Below are 26,600 nucleotides of genomic sequence, written 5' to 3' on the forward strand. Positions count from 1 at the left end.
ACAGTTTCTTTAATCCAAGCTTAAGCAGCTATTTTATTAAGTGAGATTGCTTCAGAAAGGACGGAAGAAGATTTCTCAGCTCTTTGCAGAAATGAGTGAGTCAGTGAGTCTGAAACACACACACACACAAAAAGCACACTACATGCTTAAAAACAGCTCACAGCCAAAGGTGCCAGGGAGGAAAACCTCTCTACACTGACACCAGGAACAGACGGCTTCCACCGCGGCAGCTAACTACGGTACGTTCTCATCGAGACTTGCACACAGCTGTTAACATTTTGCATTACTGCCAGTTAATCCACCGCGCGGCTGCTGAACGAGACGGGGAACGCGTGCCGCAGGAACGGGGACGCGGGGCGGCGTGGTCGTTTAGATGCTTCCTCGGCGTGCGATGGAAGAGAATCAGCCACGTGGGCTCCGCCGCTGGCAGGGGAGAAGTCAGAGGAGGGAAACGGTTTGGGGAGAAGGAGGAGCGAAGATGGATCTCCACTTGGAGATCCCTGCCTGGCTTAGCCTGGAGCGCCGCCGCGGCTCAGATCTGGGAGCCCGCTGCTCTGCTTTGCAGACCCTGCACGCTTTCTCCCTTCCTCCCTCGGAGGGGGGAGAAACTCAGGCTGAAATTTTTGTTGCTCATTTTTCTTCCTCTACCCAATATGCTAGTTGGGGTTGGAGCCAGAACAGGGAGGTATATTTCAATGTTATATTCAAAGTTTGAAGGTATATTTCAATGTTATATTCAAAGTTTAAAAGGAGGTAATTATTTCACTGCACAGAACAGGTTGCCCAGAGAGGCTGTGGAGTCTCTTTCTCTGGAGATCTTCAATGCCCGCCTGGATGCAACCCTGTCTACCATGCTCTAGGTGACCCTGCTTGAGCAGGGAGGTTGGACTAGATGATCTCCAGAGGTCCCTTCCAACCTTATTGATTCTATGATTCTATGAAAGCCTTCACACTTGTGGCAGTATCTCACTGAGGATGGAGATGGGAAGGGCTATATGCTTAAACAGGTCTACAGAAACTCTTGTTGTTGCTCTTTCTCACTACAAAGCACCATGGAAAAAGTATATTGCCTGGGTGCTGTCCTACAGAAAGTTTCTCTTAGAAAGAATGGAAAACTAAGACAGAGCAGCTTCCCCTGAATCCAGTTTTATGTTTTTCTCCCCCATCTCCTAAGAATTTAAAATCTAATCGGCATGCTATATTTGTGAATAAAAAATATATCATGAAAGAACAAGTAATTTCACGTTAATTGCTCCATGGGAAGTGTCTAAGTGCAGTTTCTTACCCCCTATTAAATGTGACGGGGTTCAAGGCTTAGTTTAGCTGCCTGCGCAGCAGCCATCTGTCTTAATGCAACATGTTAAAGGTTTTGAAAGAAAAAAATATTATCACAGAAAGCAAAAAGCCTCCTGCAACCACCATGCAAAATAACTGACATTGAGCAAAAAACAGTGGAAGTGATCCCAGAAAGTGAAGCAGAGTTGAACTCATCATGTTACAAGGGTAAGCAAATCAATGATTTCAATTAGTGGGAAATAATATTTGTATTGGAGATAGGAACATTTCAGGAAGGTAATAGAGCACATCTTATCCGTAGCAGATCTCTGCACTCTATCTAGAAACTTTCCGCTATGGATTTTCCTTTCCCTGGGAACCTTTTATTTTTAAAATGTGAGCAAAGCAGAACAAATTCTCTCATGCTGTCTGTGAACTCAATCTCAAACTCAGCACAGATACATAACAGTGCCTAATGAAGGAAAAACAAGGAGCATTTGATTAAATGTTTGATCTCCTGAAGAATGTGCAGGCTCTGTGAGATACAGTGCACTGCTCACAAACGTTTTGTGTTTCATTATTGATTGGAAGTGATTAAAATGAGTAATTGGTTCAATTGATTAAAAATATTTTCATTTGAGCCAACTCTGAAAATATATTAGATCACTTTGGTTTCAGGGAAGCTTGGGATTTAGTAAATGCCGAATTGCCTGTTATAACGTCATCTTCCACTGTCAGCACCCACTCGGAAGTATTGCAAGTGCAGGACATGCCCTGCAGCAGGGATGACTTTAGGGGTCTGAAATGACCACCACACCCTCTGTTTTAATGTTATTGATTAAAAATCAGTATAGCATTAAACTGAAATTCAGGACATTGTGTTTCTTTACCCAACCGCTTTCAGAGTCAGGACAAAGTGAATGAAACGCTTTTTTAAATCTAAAGTGCCTCTTCCACTCATATGTTATTAGTCAAAATGTAGGGAACGGTTTCATGTGCTCATGCCATGGTATCATTAGAGCATTGGTACTGACAAAGTTTCAACTAAACACATGGCAAAAATGCCGGTCTTTGGGACGAGGGACAGTCCGCTTCAAAAAAACAAATGGAATAATGACCGCATGGTTACAAGACTGCTAAAAAACGGAACAGAATGGAAAAAGCCTTTAATATTTTTCCATCTGTGTTAATGAGAGTGTTGGGACGATGAATCTAGCTGTGAACGCCTGCCACAAAGAAAGGGTCGGTGGCCTCCAGCAGCTCCGTTAGGTTGCTCCTGCACGCGGCCCCTTCTCCTCGCCTCGGCGTGGGCGAGGCGCCGAGCCCGCGCTCGGCATCCGCAGGGCACCTCCGACTCCGTTTCCCTGGAAAGGACAAAGGCGCAAGAACAGCCAAGGCCACCGCGCTAAACTTCTCTCCAGAAAATTGTCAGGAGAGTTTCTCGGGGAATAAAGTGTGAACGGAGCTGGAGACAGTGATAAATTTCCCTTCTGCACAATCAATAAAATTCTCTCAGCCCTGCTCAGGCCCCTACTGCGGATGTAAGGGCCATAATTACATTGTCAAAAATTCGAGTTGCCCTGGTTGCCTGAAACCCCCTTTAAAAGTGATGTGTGATTGACAGGCAGTTTATGGGTGGCACACACTGACTGGCAGGGGAGTTGGCTAAAGCCAAAGGCAACAGTGAAATTTCCCAGTCTGCTACAACCACGGGAGCAAAGGACTGCCACTCATGAGGGAATTGTGGGAAATCCTTAGTCATATTAACATATCAAAGTGAGGAGCTGACAGCACTTACTAAACAATCCGAACTCAACCATAGCTGCAGAACATTCCCCAAACTTCCCAGCCTGAAAGAGAAGAGAAAATGCACTCAATCCTGTCTTCACTGAGACAGCTAAGAATTTGAAAGCATGCTTATTTAATGATTTTGATCTGTGATAACGTGTGTGTCTGTATATGTGTGTGTATATATATATATATATGTAAAAAATATATATATATGAAAAAGCCTGACATGCTCAACAATTTGTTCTGTACCACAGAGCAGACTGGCACTAAATTGGAACCAGAACAACATATTTCCGTTTGATGCAAGCAATATGAATCCAGCAAAAGAACACATTCCTTCCGGTCTTATTTTCTAGAGGGCTTCTATTGCTCCAGTGATAAATTGTGGATTACATGGTTTGAATTAATCTTAACTGCAGCCATGCACTGGGACTGTATATTGTGCTGGGCTTCAGAGTGACTTCATAGCAAGTCTGGATTTCTTGCAAGGGTGATAAGAAACTGAAGCTGAGAGATGTCTCGATGTCTCCATTAATGTACCGACCATGGCTTCGAATTTTGCCATTTGGCTATTGCCTTGAGACCTTTGAGCTCCTCGCTTCTGGAGACACCAAGACTATAAAAGGTGTTTGGAAATGGTAAGTTTCAACCCATAACGACTCTGTTCTCACAGACATTTGCCAGATCCTTTCTGACTTTACGCAGTGGGTACTTGCTTCAAACAAGCTGGATTTGCAGCAGGATCAGACAATATCAAAGAAAGCTGGAGTTTGTTAGGTTTGACCACTGGATTTCAAACTTACTGAAACACAGACCTCACCTTCTTGCCTTCTTCAGGAAAGAGCTCTCACTGGAAATTACGGCTAAGATACCAGCAATAAATCTCTTAAGAGTACTAACATGGACACCCAGGTTTACTTCCCTCTCTCACATTTCCAGGGTAACTCCACGAAGGTTACTTCTGCCCTGTTTCTGTGTAATTTCATGGGTTGCCTGCAAGGACTTAGACAGTAAGCCCAGCACTAATGACACAGGCTCAGAAATGAGCCTGGATAGAAGGAGATGCTATTGTATTTTCCCACATTGCTAAAAAAAACCCAAAACACTAGGAAGAAGTCAGGGCTCTCGCTCTAAGGTGATGACAGTTTAAGGAAAAATTCCTGACTTCTTTACAGCAGTGAAAATGAGAATGGAAGGATCTTTAACATAGAGGGGGAAGGAACAGAAAGAGAAATAGTGAAAGCTGATGTCAGGCAAATTCAAACCAGACATTTTAATACTTTTCATAAAAAAAAACATACAATAAAAATGTGGTTGATTAACCAAATTAATCCTTTGGAACAAGCTTCTAAAGAAAATGCTGGCTTCTGTGTCCCCTGATGTCTCCAAAACAAGACCAAGCCTTTCTGCAAGGCATGCTTTAATCTAATGTGAATTACTGAACTCAAGGCTTGGATAACTGTGTGAAACTCAATGACCAGTAACATCCAGTCAATTCAGCCTCTGTGATCTGATAGTATCTTCTTCACAGAGCCACTCTAGGAAATGCAACAGAAATATCTGCCCTTCTACAATGCCAGTTTATTGAAATTATTAAAGCTGTTTGCAAGCACTAAGTAACGCAGCCTCACTGCACCTCGACAAAGTAGCCAGGAATACGTCACTCGGTTTTCAGCACGTGCCCAGAAGTAGAACAGCGCCTTCCCCCACTGCAAAGAGCACTTTCCCCAGCCTCCATCGATCTCCCCCTGCTTCACCAAAGCATCTGTTTGTGGACTTCTCTCCAACCATCGACCTTGCCTGACCTTGCTGAGCATGCGTGAGCCGACAGGATTACTGCACAGCACTACATCTTGCTCCCTGGGTGCCCTCGGATTGGACGCCGTGGTGCCTTACATTTGTTTTTTACCGAGAGCCGTACGTGTCAGTAATGCTCAGACAGTAGCATTTCTGCCTGTAAGCCAGGAGGTTGTAAGTTTAAGCCCTGCTGGAGGGTACAAATGCCTACCAATATGAAGGTTGACATGCAAGAACATAGAGAAGGGAGATGAGGGATTCAGATATGTGTTGGCTTTTCTCTCCTCTTTTGAAAACATACTGCATTTAGAAAAAACACATTAGTAAGAGCTTGACGTGAGTGCCTTTTACTCATATTCTGATTCATGTTAAGCTTGGACTTGAATTCCACAGCCAATCTTCTGCAACAAGAAAAGGCCATTTTACACCTCTGTTGAACAGCTATCCAAAAATGTCCATATACAGAGTCTTCTGTGTTATAAAGTAGGGTGAAACTTGTATTCGTCTGCAAACCCATGGCCAATTTCTCTTCTTTTTCTCCCTTGTCTTTTCCATACTCTAGGAACATACAGCTTTGGTGCTATAGGGCTTCCTTTGAGAGAAAAGCCTGGTGGTTAGAGCAGAGGACTGGGCATCTCAGACTGAAATTATTGGCATTGTCACAGTCTTTCTGTATAGCCCTGGGCTTGTCACTTACGGCAAGGATGTGTGCTGAGCAGGTGTGTCTGTGTGGACCGCCAGGAAATCGGAGAGACGCCAGCTGTGCTGCTAACAGTGGAGAGGGACCGCTGGCACAGGGGAGGCCAGCTCAGCACGGAGGAGTGAAGGAGAAAAGGAAAACATACTGCCAGGAGCACTTTGCTGCTCCTTTGAAGTAGCGTCCACATTCCAGCTGGCACAAACTGCTGACTGCAGCATTGGCCTGGGCACAGGACCTACGTGACAGACTAGCCTCTCTTGGAAACACGAGGAGCCATCCACCTCTCCAAACAATTTAGCTGGCTGGGAGGAAGCTTGCATATTGTTATAGCGAGAAACAAGGGCAAAAGGATACCCCATTTCACTAGAAGAGCAAACCCACATGATACACAACAGAAATCTAAAGTCCAGTTTCCAAAGGATAAAGACTTTCTTTTGAGGCATATGGAAACCCAATCATCCTCTAGGTAATTAAATGAATGCCAGGGTTTCATAACTACTGGATACCATCTAGCTTCTTCTAAGCGATCAGATTTTCAGGAGGACTCCGCTCCCAGTAGAGCAGCTCTTATGGGGGTACAGCCTTGAGCTTTGGTGCTTAAGATACTGTGACAATAAGATTCTGATTGTGAATGTAAAAATATGAGAATTTTGGTCCAAAGACTAATGCCAACATATGCTTAATTGTTTTCAGAAAAACAAATTCATGGTCAAAATTTTATCTTTTCTTTTTTTCTCTGAATTTTTTTTAATATATATTTTTTAACCTTGTTTTGCTTTTAAAGAGAAGGAAGAAAGATACTCACCATGCATGGAAAGGGTTCCATTCCTCACTGCCAGGAACTTTATCCCATATGGAAATACTGGTGGAGAATGGATGCTTCCGTACAGATAGATGTGTGCTTTGTGCTGGAAAGGGGCCTTGGAAGATCCAACATGGAGTTCTCCTCCATCAGATATCAGGATGTAATGAGCATGAAGTTCTACAGGTCCTGGACCAGTAAATACAAGTTTACCACCTAAAGACAACAGAGAAGCAAAATGCAACTGTTTAGCTTCATAGCCAGTCATCTCATAATTAAAGGAGCTTAAGACGTAAGTGAAGCAAACGGTCTTGAAAAGAAGTTATGGGATTAAAGGTAAAACCATATTGTTTCCTGCAGAAATTCAAGTTTGCCCTGTAGACTTACCAGCTTTTAATGTCGTACTCCTTTTCACAGGAAAGACCTTATTAATTCAGCTCATTTTTCAGCTCTAGCACAGACAGTTTTCCTAGACTTGAACAAGACCATTCAGCCTGGGCAGACATCTAATTCTCTCCAATTTTAATGCAAGGGAGCTGTGTTTGGAAAATCCCAGTCTTAACCTATTCACTCTCTAACTGTTAGAAAGAGATACTACTACTACTACTTGTTTTGTATGTGTAACTTTGGGGATTATAAAAAATTTGTGCATTAAGAAGGGAAGGGAGAGGAACTCTGGAACATAGGAACTGGCAACTTGTTCAGATCAGTGGTTGATTTAATCCTGTGTACTGCTTCCAACTGCTGTTCAAAACCAGATGCTTGAAAATACAATAAAGTTTTCCCTGTTAGCTGCATATGAGATGATCTCCCTATCCCATGAAAGCCTCATTTTAATCCTTAATTAGAGGTTAGCTTTGCCCTGAAGCACAAGGTTTCATCTCCCTGCCAACACTTTCCTTCCACCATCTATTAATGTATAACCAGATAGGCTTTGTTAATAATACAAATCTGATCCTTCTCCAAATCTTCTCCAATTCTAATACTTAGTCTCAATGACTTCTTGAAGCAATGAATTCTGTGGTCTAATTACATAATGTATTAAAAAAAATGCATTTACACCCCTTGGTTTTGACTCAGTCTCTGTCAACTGCTGTCTTTGTTTTTGCCTGGTGTAAGCCAGCAATCCCATTCTATCATCTCAGGATGGATCACTCCTTTACCTCCTTATATATTTTCCCTTATTTCCCCTAAGAAGTAAACTGTTTCTGTCTTTATAGTGTATTTTCACAGAGTGAATTGTCAGACATCCAATCATTCTGCATTTGGGATATGCCTTCCTAGATCAAGCCAGGCTTCCCTGGAACTAGCCAGGAAATGCAGGAATCTCAGAAGTCCTTACAAAGGGACAGTCACCCTCCCAGCAGTTATCCTTATCTGAAGTGGCTAATAACTGACACCTTTCATACCATGACCACCTTCTTTCTGGTGTCAGTAGTTTTTAATCGTGACCTTCATACCTACTGATCAGCTGTTTTTCCTTCTCCGCAAGGTACTACCAAACAAATTGGCCCAAGGGATTAGAGAAATTAGACCTCTGCTTTAATTTCAGTATTGAGACAAAGAATGAGGGTAGATGTTTTCAAACAAAAGAAAGATAAAAGCATCTTCTTATCATTGCCCCCTTGCATCAAGTCCCACTGCTCATAATGATGCAGGAGCTGCATAGCACTTGTATGCCTTTCCCACCCATTGCATCCAGTCCTACTGAACACATCTAGCCTTGCCAGATCTCCTTATTTATTCTTGCATTGAGAGGTTTTCACTGGTAGCATAGGCTGAACCTTGTTATCCACTCAAAATTATAAAGGAAAAAAAAATCAATAACACACGGTAAGACTTCAGTTTCTGGAAGCCTCAGCTCTGCAAAGTTGGCTTGGTGCTCCTAACATTTAAGTAAGCATCACAATAATGCTAGCATCTGAATAATGTTACCTATTACATATTTTCTTCCTAGATTTCAGTATGTTCTAGACAAGTTTATAGAGAATATGCTTAACAGAAGGAAGAGGTTAATCCTACATTTTCTTGCTAATAACAACTGTCAACCATGGGACTGCTCCCACAGAACCAACTCCCCTATCTATAAGCTGTCTCTTTCCCTATCTATATACTAATTTCTGCTAAGCTTGCAGTAAATTCTACTGAATATATATAGACTTATAAAACAGCACAAATTTCAGCTCATTTCATTCAAAATTTCAGACTTACTCTGAGATGTGTCTGAGGCTTCTAGAAGTCTGAAGTGTTCTCAGTTCAAAATGTGCTACAGCAAAATAGGGATAAGATTCAAGACAGAATTTATAGCCTGAAGGGACCATTGGATCATATCATCTGATGGTATAGGCACATCATACTATTGAACAACTGGAGAAAGTCAAGTCATCTGTGTTTGACTACTATGAACCCTCCAGAAAGGCGGACAATCATTTTCTATGATCCTTTTTTCTTCCAACAGTTCATCTCCCTCATTGTTCACGATCTCTGCTTTATTTCCAATTGCAGCTTGTCAGAAATAAACTTTCAGAGAGTTGATCTCTTTGTACTCTTCTGTACTGTGCTGCAGAGAGGTATATAAACAGCATTTTCTCCCTGAAAAAGTATTTACCTGTGTTCTCATTCCTAACTCCCAACTCTTTCCAGGACCATGACTTTTCTTGTGTAACCTTAACTTTCATTCCTTGCTCCTAGCTGCCATGCTGTCCTTACAGCTGTGTAAATCTGCATTTGATTTGAACGGCACTCACAAATGTAGTCCATGATGGTTCTCCATCTACTTCCAGATCATCGATGGTGAGCAATGGCATCCAACTAGACATGAAAAGGATTCCCCACTAACAAATTGCTTTTTGAGTTAGTGTATTTCATGTCTGCTAGTTGGAAAGAGATCTTGCTTTGCTAAAATTGCACAGAGCTGTGGTTTTATAAAGTTCACTAATTCTCAGTTAATCATTGCACTGTCACATACTTTATAGAATTATCTTTTAGAGGCTAGCTTACAGAATTAACTACAGAAGCAAACTTGTAATTTTCTTAGCAAATGAACCAGAATTTGTACTAGTTTATTTACTTATTTATTTATTTTTTACAAGATCTATTCTCCATAAAACATTCCACCTATATCACTGTATGATTTTTTTTTTTATGGATTAAATCAGCTGTAACATTTAACTTCATCCAATTTTCAATTTCTACCTCTGGCTGATATCAGACTAACTAGCCAAGTTTGACCTTTACCTGTCCACTAGCACAAGATCAGGACTTCTGCAACCTTCTGTAATTTCTCATGTATTCTGAAATGTAATGAAAATTAATATTTATGGAAAACTGAACTCATCTACCAACAGTTTTAAGGCTTTCAGATGAAACTTGACATGTTGATCTAAGAATGAATATTCCTGAAAGATATTATTTAACATCATCATCAGTAATAAATGGGCTGCTGGTCCATCTTCCTCTTGTGATATAATTTACCATCCTGCCCCTTCCCCCACTGAGAATAGAAATATTTATTAAATATATTTGCCTTATAGCGGCAGTATTAATAATTTTATCACTGCAATCTAGAAATGGAACTATAAATCACTGCGATTTATTTTACTCTTAACATAAAAAAGCAATCTTCCCCACAGTCTTTATTGACTTCCTACACTTTATTCCCACTGAAATGCAGTCATTGCTATTTCCACTTGTATATGACTTTTATGATTTTTAATGAATATTCTAATTGCTACCACGCTGCACCACTAAACCAGGGAGGACCGGTAGCAAAAGTTGTCCCCTCTTTTGACTCAGCAGTCATAAATCTTGTCTGCCTCCCTAAAAGATTTCCCAAGTTTCAGTCGCATTTTGGCCATCAAAAATATTCAATATTTGTCTACAAGTTAGGTCATAAATATTAACCTTCTACCACAAAATCTTTTATCTCCTCCTCATGGGATGACAGGAATCGGATACCTCTCCCATAAGACTTCCCAGAGTCTTTTTCTGTTTGTAACCTTCCCATGCACCTCAAGACAGCCATGGGACGATGTCTCTCTCCCACCAGGGTTCAGGATTTCTTTCTTTCTGCCCTTCTCTGGAGGGTCTCTTATAGAGCCCTTTCATTCCTCCTCCCACCAAGAGCAGTGCTCAGGGACACAGTGGAGCCCATATCAGAGCTGTGCGTTGCCCCCAGTGCTACACTCACTCCCTGCTTCTGGTAGACCAGGAGGAAGTGAGGAGAAGGCTGCTCATACTTTTCCTACAAAAAGTAGGTGCAGTTTGACAAGACAATCCTTTTGGGATGGGCATTAACACCAGTTCTTCACTGTTCCTTGCACACTCTTTTGCACAAGGCAGTTTTGGCACGTCAAGAACAGCCCATCGTCACGTATCTCCTAAAAAGACATTGCCTCCTCGCATATGACCAGTCATCTCTGGCTTTTTTTGTTTCCTTTCTTAAACTTGTCTGTTCCTCTGTAATACTCTAACTACATGTCAGTTGTCCAAAACAATTTTTGTTCTATGGAGTCAAAGATTTCCCACATCATTTGTGGATTACCGGGTGTCTGTTCTGCACTGATTGTAAATATGCACCATAGTCCCAACATGTTCCAGTTACATCAGACTGGCAGACACTAACCCTGTCAGGCTTGAGCTGCAGGTCTGACCCTTCCTGAGGGAAACTTGACACAAATGCAGGGTTTACCCTCCCTGAATATGAAGGCTTGGATGTGCTGGGAGAATCAGAAACGGACTTCAAAGCAAGGGTTGTTGCCCCGCTTTTGGCTTTCTCTATCCCTAAGTGCAATAAGAACCCTAAGTACACTTTGCAATGGCATGAAGACTTGCAAGTCTTCCACCAGAAGGAATTGCTATGTGTGGTGCTTTGGCTTTCCCTTAAAAGCAGCAAGGAAGCACTAGAAGCATACCCTGCATAGGAACTAGATACATCAGCTCTATGCACAGCAACAACATAATGTCATTGTACTCCAGCTATTTGTAAGGTTTCAGGATTCTTTCCAGAACAAAGTCAAAAGACACTTGGTCTTCAGAAATCGAGTATAAACAGAAAAGTCTAATTACTGAAAGCTAAAAATTAGCATCATGGAAGAGAAAATTTGTCACTTAGTCATTTAACAAATTCAAATATTAAAAAAAAACTCTAGTCAAACTTACAAATACTTATGCCCAAAATTATAAAGGGTCCCTCAAACCATCAGCTCTTTGTATTTCTATTGTTTTTGTTAGATCAGAATAAATATACAGCTGCTGCTTTACAGGATTGTCTTCTCCTTTTTTAAAAAGAAAATAAAAGCTTTGCTTCCCTTTTTTATTGTACTTGACCCCTTCTTTGAAGGCAGAAAGCAAGAATATTGTTCAACTGAGCCTTTGGCTGTGACCCTCAAATTGTTTGTTATGGCTATGCAGGAAAGCAAAGTCCTACATACGACATTGAGGGTGATTTTACAAAAATCAATCAACTACTGTTATGATGGCCTCCCCAGCAACCAAAATAAATACAATTAAACCTATAATCACTTCTGTACAGTAATGTGCTAATTCAATGGGTCTCTTTAAGTGGAGTGAGGGAGAGTGGGGAGAAAAATGTTCAGGCTATTTGATACTTTGTGAGAACATCAGAAGCACCATTCTTCTCAATTAACCCAGCAATTAGCCTCCACCTCTCTGCCAGAAAAAGAAATCTTTCTTTATCTGTCCTTACCAAAAAAAGAAAAAAGAAAAGAAAAAAAAAAAGCAAAGAAAAAAAGAGAGAAATCTAAGCCATTGGCAACTCCATTTTTCCCAGAGGGGTGGAGAAACAATCAGATCAAAAAGAAGTTAGCAAATATTAAAGAAAACAAATCTGCTGATAAGGTGTATGAATAACTACTCCACCAGCTGATGGTAGAACTGGTTTCATGAAGAGACATTTCTCTTCTTAGGGGAAATCTTTCCTTCATCCTTGCAAAATGACAGAGAACACACTCAAAGGGAAAGGAAGTGGGAAAATAATGCATTACCTCCTCATTCTGTCAGGAGCCCTTGACTGGCTCTTAGACAGTGCCAAACTGGATTAGACACACAGCCTACATACCCAGAGTTTTTACTTTGCACTTCCAGAAAAAATAATAATAATAAAAGAAAAAAAGAGCAAATATTGATGGAGTAGTCAAGGTTTGTGAGGATTACTATGGAAAGTTTCTCCTTGCCTCTATGATACCGAGATTGATTCACATGTTCACTTATAGGGACATCCCTTCTCAAAACTGCAATTAAAAAAAAAAAGTTTCTAATATAGACATTCTTGGACTGAATAACAGGAATGATGATTTTTCTCATTATTATTTAAGTTGCGATTTAGGATGCTCCAGGGATTTCCTAAACACAGAGGGAAGTAAAATCCCCATTCCAAAGAGCACCTTTTACTTTGAGGGGGGTTTTATTATTATCTTTTGAGGCAACACTTTAGCATTCACTATCAATATAAGTCTATCCTGAGAAATAGTCTAATTTTTCTAACGAACAGCTCATTAGAGAGCTAGGATAAAAGTGACTATCACTAGATTTAATTCTACTTCTTTATTCAAAGCTGAGTGAAGCGTTAAAGCAAGCAAACTTCAAGAAAAGTGCTGGATAGTCTTGAGAAGGCCCTTTCTTAATCAATAATAGAAGTTGTTAGGAGAGTACTAACAGAAGAACATATCATTGTGTCACATCCCTTTAACCAACAGAAAACCTCCTGTCTGTGGAAGAGGATTTGCTGATAGAAAGATCCTCTCCTCAGCAGGACTAGTCCCTCCCATCACTGTGAGGTTGGCTGTGCTCTGAGTACGCTATGGCCATATATAACTGATATCCCCACGCCTTCAGCTTACTCTTCCCAATTTCTCTCGCTTGGTTTTCACATGATGAACTCACAGAATCGCCTACAAGCCAGCCTCAGTATCACAACTTATATCGCTGGCAAGTATCCCGGAGTGGCAAACAGCAGGAGGCGACTGCTGGAACTGGAACATCTTTATGAAACAACTGATCCCGCACGAGGCTGCAGTGTGCCAGCAGCCCTCTTCTTGCTTGCTCCCTGGTTCTCAGGGTGCACCTGGTGGGGTCTCCTAACAGGAAAAAAAAAACAAAGATTCTCCTGTGCACATACGAGAAATACAGAATTTATGCACCTTAAATAGGAACAATTGATTATTTCATGGACCTGTGCCCTGTTGACATGCTCACGTGATATTTGAATGAGCCACAAAGGCTCACTGCAGGCTGGACCACTGCTGAGCAAGATACAATGGAGAAAAATGTTTGTTATATTGGGTCTATCCCAGGGGCTGCATGAACCAAAAGAGTCCAAAACTCACTCTCTATTCATCAGTACATGTTGCTTCACCCTCCTTGTACTTACTATACAAAATCACAGAATGGTTGAGGTTGGAAGGGACCTCTGGAGATCATCTAGTCCAACCCCCCTGCTCAAGCAGGGTCACCTAGAGCATGGTAGACAGGGTTGTATCCAGTGAGACTCCACAACCTCTCTGGGCAACCTGGTCCAGTGCTCTGTCTCTCTCACAGTGAAGAAGTTCTTCCTCATATTCAGGCAGAACTTCCTGTGCTTCAGTTTCTGCCCATTGCCTCTTGTCCTGTCACTTGGCACTACTGAAAAGAGTTAGTCCCCGTCCCCTTGACACCCTCCCTTCAGGTACTTGTACACATTGATCAGATCCCCCCTCAGTCTGCTCTTCCCCAGGCTGAACAGGCCCAGCTCTCGCAGCCGTTCCTCACACGGCAGGTGCTCCAGCCCTCTGAGCATCTTTGTAGCCCTACGCTGGACTCTCTCCAGTAGCTCCATGTCTCTCTTGTACTGGGGAGCCCAGAAAACTGGATGTAGTAAGTATAGATCAAGTACAGATCCCAAAGACACAAGTATAGATCCCAAACTAGCCATAAACCGAACTACCTAAGTATTTCTACCAGGAAGTCACCAGCTTATTAAAAAGTTAGGCTTGTATTCCAGCGCTTTGTTGGACTGATCTTTTAATCTGTCTCTGAGCTAGGCAGCTGCTTGAGTACTCTCAGTCAAAAACCACCTCCCAGGCCTGACAAGGCTGTGTTTTCTGGCTCTCTGTGCTCACAGCCATCTGTTCAGATGGCACGTGCACCCGTGTAGGCTGACTGGGCTCTTCCCATGCAGCACCAGAGCCAAGCAAAGGCAATTCAGACTGGTAACTCAGAAGACACTGCAGTAGGCATCTCTTCCAGAGAAGTCCTTCTTCATCTCTGAGGTAGCATCCCAGACACTTAGTAACACGTTTGATGCTTTTGCAAGAGCTATGAACAATCCTTGATGCAGTTTGACAGCATGTATCAGAGCCAGTCATCTGGGACCTACTGGATATCATTTAGATGAAAATGTCTAGATATGTGCTACTCAGCTACAGAGGCTGGAGATGCGAGGTGAATACCAGGGAGGAAACAGGTGAAAGCTGATGATTTGCTCTTAATTAGTATCAGCAATTCCCAAGACCTGAATTCCAGTAGTGAAAGAAATTTTTCTCTGGAATTGGTAGTTTTTTTCCAAGAGATCGTTACAAATGCATCAGGGTAAAAATCATGCAAATGAGTCTGACAGAAAAAAATAGGTCTTTGGTCTATTTAAAGTCTAGAGGGGATGGACACCTGTTAACCTCTTCACACTCATCAAAGGAGGAGGACACTAGGGGAGGCAAAGAAGCACGGCATGTCAAGGGAGCAGAGTTATTTTCATGCTCACCTAGAGCTTACCTGGGTGACCATTAGACCAGCTCATTTGCATTTGCTATGCCTCTGTACTCATTTCCTGAGAGTTTTAGTATTTGAACTTAAAGATATTACAGATGGGATTTGGCTCTCAATATCTAGCACAGTAAGTTGGACTTTGGTCTTAACGAAAGCCTGTTCTACGACAAGACTGTACCATAATGCATGCTCTTTCAAATCATCAGAGGAAGAGGGTTCAATGCAATACTTCAAACCTTAAGAAGCTCATATGCAGCCCCTTGTTATAAAATATGCTCTCTCTATGCCTCTGGGATGATAATTTAGACTTATATACAGACTCTGCAGGAGCTGCGTGCAGTTCCTGTTGTTGGCACAGCCCGGATTAGCTTGTGTTGATCTGTTCATCCTGGGAAGCCTCAGAGGAGCCCCAAGAGCTGCAGAAGATGTGGAAAATCCATTTCACTGGCAAGTGACAGCCCTAGGAATCTAATGTACATGCTGTAATCCTGTCCTACACAGAGCTGGAAAGAGATCCTTGTGCAACATACCCAAACACAACCCAGGATTTATAGCTAGGGGAAGAAGTGGGGGGAAAAAAAAATCTAATTGCTACAGATTTGGGAACTGTAAAATGCTACCTCTGGGAATGTCCAACTCTCAGAGCTAAGCCCTACTGAAAAATATTGAGTTCATGTCAAAAAAAAAAAAAAAAAAAAAGAAAAAAAAGCTAAAAAACTTGTAAAAGGATTCCTTTCATTTTCCATCAAAATAGCTGGGACTTTAAGGCTCTGTGGCTGTAATTACTGCAGACTTGATACACCACATTGTAGCAATGTAGGAAAATATCACACAGTGATAAAAATATCACACAGGGAAAAATAAGGCTGACTTTTCTTCTTTTTAAAACTCAATTAAAAAATACATTGGATGAAATTTCCCATTAGCTGGTACTATTTGTACATCCCATGTTCTTTCTTTAATTAAAAAACATGCTTATTGCAATACTGCCAGAATCACTTTTACGGTATTTTAATTGTAATGTCTCTGCCTGATTAAAAAAAGAAAATATGAACTAGAAACTGCCTGAAAAATAGTATCACAATGCACATCCCAAATGGATTGAGTAAAATGGCATAGAAAACACTGCAATACAGACAGTTTTTAACTGTGGCTACTGACAAGGGTTTCTAAAATAGGTTTAAGGACTGGCTGACACAAGAGAGGGAAAAAACAGAGGAAAAATCTTTTTCCTTCTTTCAGTCAATTCCAGCCCAGTCATTATCAGCAGTGACTGAAACACTAGTTATTTGACAAGTACTTTTTCGGGTATATCAGCTACTATTCAATGCTATTTACTAAGAACCTCAAAGTCTAGTAAAGGTCAAGCAAAACAGATACACAAGTTTATCTCCTCTCCCGGTCTACCTGTAGGATCCATTCTTGCCACATCCTGATCTGAGTGTGGATTCTGAGGGATCCAAAATATTGATGAATAAGCATCACTCTTGGCATAGGGGTTTGAGATATCGATACAGTCACAGATGTCTTTGGGATTTGCTAGTTGTCTAATCTTTCTAGGGATCTAGGGTAGTTTGAAAAAAGCCTGGATTACCCATGGTACTGTTGAGACAGGGTGCGTTTAAATATGTACCATCGGATTTTAGGGGCAGAAATCACAGATGATGTGGGTTGGACATTTCTGAAAACCTCAGCCTGCAGTCTAACCATGGAATTGGCTTTGCTGGTCCCAGTAGGACAGATAAGATGCAGCAAGGGCTATAGATCATGAGGAAAAAACAAAACTGTGACAAGTGATCTCATGGCTTTTCCAAGAGACATGTCTAAGCAGTCTTCTCCATTATGCCTGCAAGGACGGCCACCTCAAGGGTGCCACTGCAAAGGCAATTGGATGGTTACAGACATGAGACTTTCAACTCCAGCAGTATGACTCCAAAAGCAAGCACTGAGGCTTTCCTGCAAGAACAAGTAGCTTTTTTCAGTCTGTGTAAAGCAATTTTTTGTTTGTTCTGGTTTGTCATAAATATTTCCGTGCTTGTGACACTGGGACCATGAAAATAAGTTCCAATCTGCTGAATTTATAGGGATATCTTCAATATCTCTGTCTTGTATCTCACCCCCTATCTTTATCTTCCAAGCCTTTTCACAGTCTGGCTTAATCTTTCCATTGCCAATGGCCAAGTGTTCCCTTTCCACTCCTCAAGGAGGAAGCAGAAGCTGCTGAGCCTTTGCTGCAGCAGACAGAGACAGCCTGTTGGACCCAGATGCCTAATCCTATTTCACTATTGCTTTTGGCTTCCAGATCTTCTGTCCAGACAGTCTAGTCACTACCAAAGCCTGCATTTTCCCACCTGACACACAGCCAGAGGAGGGCCATGTTAATGATGCAGGTGTAGGTGGCATCCTTGTTAGAAAAACCTTAAAACAATTTCTACAATGTTAAAGTCACCGAGAGGACAGCAGCACCCCTCAGAGCTGGTATTCAGAATCTTCATGGTGTCTGAAGAACAGAGAATTTTGAGAAATGGGCCCATAAATGTACGTTGGGTTTGCTGGGTAAAGCATCAGGAAAAGGCCAATGGGGCACAATGGTGCCTGGCAGAGGAGCAGACTCAGTGGCCTCATAGTTTCTTTCTATCTGTAATTTTTGTTATATCATCAGCTTGTGAGCGCACGGACAGCCTGATACTGAACCATTAAACCCAAAGAGAGTAAAACTACAGTTTAATCCCATTCTCTGGCCCCAACTACGTAAAACACTTCATCTTATTCTTCAGTTGAAGCATGTAGCTACACCCGCCTGCAGGTGAGGGTTTACCATCATGCCCATCTTGCAGCTGGGGAAACCTGGCAATTACTTGATGCGTTCACAGACTCTGTAGTTGTTATTCTAAGGGGATCGCCTAACTGTGATTCATCTTAAGATTGGTATCTATAATACTTCAGATGAACAGGTCTTTGGTGGTATGTGTTTCTTTCTATAAACACAGGCGCCTAAGCAACTCCCCTGGGCCAGATAACTTAAAGAAAGGTAAAGTTAGAGAAGATGAATCCCACCCACTCTCAAAACAGAGTAGACCTCAGCATGTCTTGACTCCAAATCACACCAAGACAAAACCGCTAGTAGCACTCATGTTAGTGGGGGTGAATATACCCAAAAAAAAAACAAAAAACAAACAAAAAAAAAACCTCCAGGAAAGAATCAGCTCAGATAAATAATTACTCTGTAGGTTTCTGCTTCTAAAACGGAACCACCTATATTTGGTATGTAGCTGTGCTGAAAGTAATAGTATCTAGAATACTGTAATGAAGCTTTAATAACTGAATCTACACTATAAAACGAGCTTCTTGGAAAATGTGATAGAGAGGAGAAATGATTTGAATGCCAGATGAGCTAAAGTCATAAAGATACTACTCCAGACTTCATTAAATTCAACAAGACCTCCATTCTCTTCCTGAGTCTCCACTCACAGATCAAATGTGCTTTTGAGTTGGCCCAAAGGGCTTTTCCTGCAATGGTGTGCCCTACTTCTTCAGCAAGCCTTCAAATCCTCATGCAGATAGGCAGCCAAAAGTCTCAAAGGTTTGGAGCTGTGACCTATCTCATTTACTATATGCAAACCCCAAACACTGGGGTTTGGAAGAATATTGCATCACCTAGATGTAGGATTTTCAACTGCGGGAGAAAAGGTAAAAAATCAGACTTTTTTTTTTTTTTTTTTTTTTTTTAATCTTCAAATAAGTATTTAGGCTTAAGGACAGCTAAAAAATCAAATAAGTATTTATTTTTTTAAGTTAAGAATGTTGCCCAGTATAGCAATTTTTAAAAAGCTCTGAATCTAGACTGACCAAATTCTAAGTTTGGTAGAATTATTTGCACAACAGGGATAAATTTGCAAAGTTTTATCTTTATGGACTGATCATCCTCATTATCTCTCACAATGAAAACCTGTTAACTTTCACGTCATTTTAATATAAAACCACTTTTGCAAGTAAAATAGGGTCTAAGTCCTTAAACCAACACAAAATTGTCTTTTAACTTTTTAAGCTCCATTCCAGAAGAAACTTACACAGAGGCTTAACTTCAAGAAGGTGAATTCACCAGAGCAACTTGTGCACTTAACCTTGCACATGGGCACAACAGTTTGCACAATCAGGGCCTAATTTCCACGGAAGACACTGAAGAGCAAGTTATTCTAATTTTCACTTTGACACCCACAGAGCTGCACTTTCTGACTCTGATGCTGAGTCTACCCCAAGGTATGCGAACCCTGCACGCCCACGTTTCCCCCAGGGCTGCGCTCGGTTATTCACTCTCCACCAGCCCTGCTCTAGGATTTTGGATTATTTATTACATTCTGTAGCCGTGGCCTGTAATTCTGTAACATCATTAATTTTGTAAAGGCTTTTGCAGTACGGTTGCCTCAAAGATGCCAAAGAAAACGGTGTTGATTATTCTTATCAGCACTGCCATTATTGCTGAACGCCACTCAGGATAGCAATGCTTTCAGTAGCTGGGGGAAAAATAAAAAAATAAATAAAAAGCCTTCCCGCTCATATTGCCATTATGCCTCAAACAGCATAAACGGTGCCTTCCCCATATATAATAATTAAATGCTTCCCTCTTCCCCCATCACTATCCTTCCATATCTAATGAAGGCAGACTCAGCCTGGCCAGGTGTCTTCTTCAGTGCAGGAGCTGGGGGTAGGGGAGATCATGGCAATGACACACTCCAGGGCCTGGGAGAAATAAGAGCCCCCAAACCCCCTTCTCCAGACCTTTGAGATGCAGCAAGTTGAGGTTGTTCGTGGTGGTCCCCAGCAGCAGGGTCCGGCCTCCTTCTATCGTGACGTTATCGCCATCTCGCGGCTGGTGGCCAGCAGGCCAGCTGCAGTCCTCTGCCCACCGGCCACAAAACTGGAGGGGAAACTGGAAAAAAAAAAAACAAACAAACATGGAGAGGTTCAAAATTTAAGCTTTCCCACCTTGTAGGAAGCAAGCTTGCACAAAATGCTTGCAGCAAGGGAGACCTGCACGACACTGGCTACTTTCCCAGTAGGACCCAGTGCAAGGTGGACAGGTGTTTGAGGTTCTTGGCCTTTGGAAACACCTCTTGCAATTTGGAGGTTGCACCTTATGGTGTTCTTCTCGGGGTAACAAGGGGTTTGCTTTGGGTCTCTCTCTGCTCCTCAGAAAGCAGAACTACACATTAAGTCCTGGTGAAGTCATAAAAACAGCTCAAAGAGCTTTGAATTAAAATATCCTGCTAGATGGAGAATATTTTGTTTTACAGACTTTTTCAAAGGCTCTCTTGCCACCCATTCTCATTTATAGACATTCCTCCTTTCAAACACTTTTTTTCCTCTTTATCCAGGATTATTAGCACCCCTACTCTGACAGCTCGCACATCGGTTCCAAATGAAGCATAGCACTGATTAACTTCCAAAAAGCAGATGAATAGCCTGGCTCATAATTAGCAATAGAGAAATGATATTTGCCTGTTACCAGTCATGGTTCCTCCTCACCTCTGAATTTTAAGGAACTATTTTGCAGTGAAGGTTTGACTGATTTCTTGAGGAATGTGGGTTTATTTGTGTGTGGAGATGGGTGCACCAGTGTGGACCTATGCATTCATAAAATATTCTTGTGGAGTCACATATGAACTAGCAAGAACAGCCTCAGCTGGTCTGGGAGGAAAATTGAAAAACAGTAGTGAAAAGGAATAATCTCCATATAAAAGAAAAAAAAAAAAGTAGTTCCTTGGTTTTCAGTCAGAGCACATCATGTTCATTAAAGCTTTTACTTGGGAGCTGCATTTAAGGTGAATCAACATTGGTGGCATTGCAATAGTTACTTTTTTCAACTGTGCTATTGTCAATGTTAGTTTTATGTGCTTGATGTTTTATATAGCACTTGCCACAGCACCTAGAGCCTTGGAGAGCTGCAATTTGAAAAACAAGAACTCTGATAAATATTACATGGTGGCTACTGTCTTAATTATTTGCACTAGGAAATGAATGTTGGTCCCTAGGCTAAAAGATACAACTGGCTTATGTCCATCCTGTCAGCAATGTATAGATCTTGGCATTTTCTCTCCTCCATTCAGTGGCTTTCTTGCAAAAGGAATTACTTGGTTCAATCTAGAATGAAGCCTGGGACTGAATTAAAATGCACGCAGCGACAACATCTGGGGAGCTAAGTCCCTGACGTCAGAGGGAGTCAGATAAGCCTTCACATCTGTACACAACTGTTACAGAGAGGACAATAAAGAGCTCTTTTTTTTTTTTTTTTTTTTTTTTCCCAGAACTACTAAATATAATAGGACAAATATGATCTTTAAAAAGAAAAAAAAAAAGAAAAGAAAAAGAAAAAGGCAATTTAGGACAAAATTACTAGCTGAAAAGATAGATATTTTGAAATAATATCTTTCTAGTGAGGCTGTGGATTATCCTTCACTGGTAACAGTCTGAACCAGGTTATATACTCTGCTTATATGCAATAGATCCACTGAAAAAGATCCCCTGTCAGAGCGGGGGAGAGAAGAGGGCATCTTTCATACCAAAATACACATTTCTCCAATATACTGCTTAGCAAGCCAATTATAGCATGAAATTGCAAATTCCCTAAGTTCCCGGCACAACCTTAGTCAGTCTCTGTAATGCTGCTAGGACAAAACAGTTGTTGTGAAATAGCCGGGTTCAGCAGAACATTTCTCTAAGAAGGTTTTTAAACTAGCTTCATCTAAGACCCAGTGGGAGGCCCCCAACTAACTCAAATGGGAAAACAAGGATATAAGGAATATTCTACGCTGTTGTTCCTGTCAGCACCAAAAACTCAGAAAATTATGAGGTGGAAATCTTACAAAATTAAGTCTTAAAAAATTAAGAAAAATAAACTCCTGAATTTGACTTTTATTAAGACAACTCCTTGTTCTAACTAGAAAACATCTAATCTATTGTTTTAAGGTAGTCTCTATAGAACATCAATTTTAAGTTATTTTTACTAGGGCATCCACCCAGTTCTACTAGTTATGGAGAGCAATACCATCTGTCATAAAACCAACAACTTGATGAGCAAATGATCTCTAGCACTAGAGAACGGTTGAAACCCTCTGAGAAATTAAGAACTATCAACTATCTTAAGACTCAAAAAGATATAAATTTGTTCGAATCGAATGCTCAATTGGTTAGATGACACGTATGTCCACAGCAAGACGCAGTCCCTACATTATCAACCTAAACAAAGATGAAGAAACTATTTTTTTATTGCTCAATAAAAAAGTTTAGTGTCTAAGATTACACAGAGGGATAAAATGATTTGGTTAAGGTCATGAAAGCTCTCTGTGGTGGCACCTAGTCCATAGCCAAAGGATTACCTTTCCCTTCAGAGAGTGTGGTGCTTTTTATCTCATTTCCACCCCCCCTCCCCCCCCGGCTGATTCCAGAGGACCCACCTCAAGCTTACAAGTCACGATGAAGAAAATAAATGTCACATCAATTGGATGTTTAGCCTGGGGAAGAAAATGAAGGTCTCCAGTGAGCAGATGCCTGCTTTAGTCTGCTGCCACCTGCACTACCTGGTGTGGTATGCATGTTTCAAATGATTTCTGATATATATATATTTTTAGAAGTAAACAAATAAATATCAACTAATAGCAGGACAAAGCACAATTTATAATCACTTGTGCCATTCTTGAACCATCATGGCAAGAGTAGGTCTAAAGAATGTATTTGCTTGAAAAGAGAAAAGAGGTTTTGCTCAAGGAATGTACTTAAAGTTGCATGGAGGAAAGTATACAGGGACTAAAGGGAAAGTTGTTCTTTAGTAATGGAGGAAAGACATCTAACTTATGGAAGAGAATATATAAACTGAGATAGCACAAGATTTTATCCGTTCCAGCCCTATGCCCTTTCCTAAGTAAAATGCCCAGACTGTCATTCCTGAGTGGGCAGCCTCTTTGCAAGCCCAGGAAGTCAGAAATGATTCAGGAGAAGACAGCAGACCCTAAGAAGGAAAAGCATCTCGAACGATGTCCCGTTCCTGCTCAGCAGCCCATGGTAAAATGACACAGACTAGCACACACAAACTAAATGCACATCCCCCATCTACCATGGTGGGGGACACACTCACAGCTCCAGAAAGAACAGCTCTCTCCTGGCTCTGCTAGTCTCCTGCCATGTGATGTTGGGGAACCTCCTTGGTTATCACCCAGTTATCATTCAGTCCCTCACTTGGGACTCCTCCAAAAAAAAAACCAGTGAGGCAGCCACCTTCTCCCTTGAAGGGCTGCATGGACATGTTGCAAACATCTCCATCATGCAGAGACTCTAGACTCTTTCCTTCTGCCCACAGCTGACTGAAACAAGAACATTCTCCACTTGATTATTCAGAGAAGCAAGACTCTTTCTTCTTTTTTTTCCCCCCTTATTTGGCACCCAGCATTTGTCCTATGGTGTTATTTAAACACTTCTTAGCAACACTGAGGAGCTGCAGCAGCTGCAAGCAACAGGGTCATGGCTGAGCGCCTTTCCCGTGCGCGCTTGTTAAATGAACCGCGAGGAACCCACAGCGCTGGGAAAAGCCACGTGTCTGGGGCTGGCAGTGGCTGGAAGTTTTCCGTATGCACTTTTATCAGCATTAGCATGGGACTGCTCCCCTAGGAGCTGGGGCATAGCATATGACAGGGAGCTTGAAAGTCAGGACAGGAGGAAATAGGAATTGGCATAAAATAAGCACTGAATGATGAGGCTACGGCTAGCTGGCTGCATCAGCTGCAGCAAGGTGGGAGCCTCGCACTCCTGAACTAGCATCGGAGTGCTAACAAATATATCCTTAAAGCTATCTCTGACCCTTCTTTTGCACACACAGAGATGGTCCAGGCAAATCTTAACCTGAAAACAATCAAGTCTCTGTTCTGGTCTTCATGGATTGCTGCCAACTGCAGAAGTGGAAGATGATGAAGGTTTTAAAGTACATTGCTGAAAACCATTTTCTCGTTTCTGTGCCAATTCCTCAGTTGCAGCTTCCCTCTCTGCTGCTTTGTGCTACAGTAATGGCGATATTGCATGTCAGAAGTGGAAGCCCCTAAAAAGGGCCATAAGTCAGGCATACAGAGGCCCATCTGAGTAAAACCATATCTGAGTGCACAGGGGTAAAGGAACTATGTGCAGCTCTTGTTGCACTTTTAGAAGTAAATATTTATTTTGAGGTGAATCAGAATGCTTTAGAGAAGTTCTCAGTTAATGATGAAGGCTGTGCCCAAGTTCCAAGCTCCATGCCACTTCCTGACTCTAGATAGCAAGAAGTTTAAATTAATTTAGGTTGAGGATAAGTGGTTACAATTTCTACTGAAGACATTCAAGTACAGAGTCACTGGGAAAAGCAGCTGAGAACCAGTTTCAGATCCAAATTAAGTGTGTGAGTATGTATACCATACCAGATAGCTGGAAAGGTGATTTGGAGGAAATGGGCCTTATGAGACTGTAACATATCTGCATTTCTGCATCTCTCTACCAGTGCTCTTGAACCTGACCAGCTTCAATTAGATTTGACAGGGGCAGTGAAACCTCAAAGATGCAGTGTTACTGTAAGATTCATGAAAATTAGTAGCTAGATAGAAACAAGACATGCATCTGGTGCTTTCCCCACAGACCGATATATACATACATACATACATACATATATATATATATGTATATATATATATATATATATGTATAATGAATGAACACTTACTGGACACCAAAGCATTTGCAGGACGTGCAAATGTGCCTCATGTCACACATCCATAGAAAACCTACTCCAGCATTTCAAATCATAAAATCATGGAATCAGTAAGGTTGGAAGGGACCTCTGGAGATCATCTAGTCCAACCCCCCTGCTCAGCAGGGTCACCTAGAGCATGTTAGACAGGGTTGCATCCAGGCGGGCCTTGAAGATCTCCAGAGAAGGAGACTCCACCACTTCTCCAGGCAACCTGTGCCAGTGCTCCTTCACTCTCGCAGGAAAGAAATTCCCCCTCACGATCAGGCAGAACTTCCTGTGCTTCAATTTCTGCCCATTGCCTGTTGTCCTGTCACATGGAACAACTGAAAAGAGTTTGTCCCCGTCCCCTTGACACCTTCCTTTTCAGGTACTTGTGCACGTTGATAAGATCCCCCCTCAGTCGTCTCTTCCCCAGGCTGAACAGGCCCAGCTCTCACAGCCGTTCCTCACAGGGCAGGTGCTCCAGCCCTCTGAGCATCTTTGTAGCCCTACGCTGGACTCTCTCCAGTAGCTCCATGTCCCTCTTGTGCTGGGGAGCGCAGAACTGGACACAGTACTCGAGATGAGGCCTCCCCAGGGCTGAGTAGAGGGGCAGGATCACCTCCCTTGACCTGCTGGCAACAGTCTAATGCAAGAGCTGACACTAGCTCAGGTGGGAACCAAGAATGCAAAATAAGAGCAGAAACCCAAATGCGAGGAAAATCACAAGCACTAGGAATCCTTAAGGAGTCAGCTGTACTTCTGGTGGTACTAAGGAGCACTAGGCTCTGGGAAGGGAGGTGACATGAAAAACGTGGTGAGCAGGGCCCTGCAACTTCTTCCCACCTCTGACCCTGCTTGCTCCATGACACACTCAAGCCATTCCAAACCCATACCTTGCATGTAAATGAATCAGCTCCCTCTTAGAGCTCGAAAACTGTGGAGGAAATGTATGAAACTATATCTTAACGGCATACAATAGAAGATGCACAATGCCCTTGCAATGCAGCAGATTATCCCCTGCCTCCCTCCCGCACCTTCTTTTCCCTTTTTCGGACAGATTTCTTTCCATTTCATTTTTTCAGCTGCTGCCGTTGTCAGGCAGCCTGGGGTTGCATGTATGTCAGCCGTTAGGGAAACGATCTCTTGATGCCTGTGACTAGCAGGGCCCAGATACAGCAGCAGCAACTTCAATGACTGAATAAATAACACAAATACACTTGCACACCAATACAGGCTGGCAAACAAGCCACAAAGGGACAGGATTATACATCCTCTATGACCAGATCTTCAATTTTTGGTCTAAGTTTCATAAATAAAAATCATTGTTAGCATAACATGTTTATCTGGTGACTTTTTTATTCTTCCACATGAAACTCAAAATAATCTTTGCATTTTAAAGGGCTGAGTTTCTCACTACAGCTCATTTGATCTCATATACTTTGTGATGATGTTCTAATTTGTTTGGTTAGAGGTTTTATATATATATATATATATGTGTGTGTGTGTGTGTGTGTATATATATATTGTTAAGAGCATAATCTCAGTAGAAGGACACTAACAGCCATTAGGGATGCAAAGACAACAACCTTCATCCACTGATCAGGAAAAAAAGATGGAAATTTCAAACCAAGAAATAATGGTGGAGTTGACAAACAAGGACTCGCCTCACTGCTGTGCTCAGCCCTATCTCTTTCTCCACACTGTGGGTTTCAGTTTTGGGTTATCCA

General features: G+C 41.7%; 1 protein-coding gene across 1 annotated transcript in view; it reads right to left on the reverse strand.

Annotated features, from left to right (window-relative positions):
- The window catches only part of PKHD1 (PKHD1 ciliary IPT domain containing fibrocystin/polyductin), a 264,433-nt gene that overhangs the window by 157,962 nt on the left and 79,871 nt on the right, over window positions 1–26,600 (reverse strand). Inside the window, exons 35-36 of the mRNA XM_062573127.1 lie at window positions 19,905–20,055; window positions 6,369–6,581 (exon numbers count right to left, since the gene is read on the reverse strand). Coding sequence (XP_062429111.1) covers window positions 6,369–6,581; window positions 19,905–20,055 — 364 coding nt within the window. The remainder of the gene's footprint in view (window positions 1–6,368; window positions 6,582–19,904; window positions 20,056–26,600) is intronic.

The sequence above is a fragment of the Rhea pennata genome, chromosome 3, assembly GCF_028389875.1.
Source record: "Rhea pennata isolate bPtePen1 chromosome 3, bPtePen1.pri, whole genome shotgun sequence".
NCBI lineage: Eukaryota > Metazoa > Chordata > Aves > Rheiformes > Rheidae > Rhea > Rhea pennata.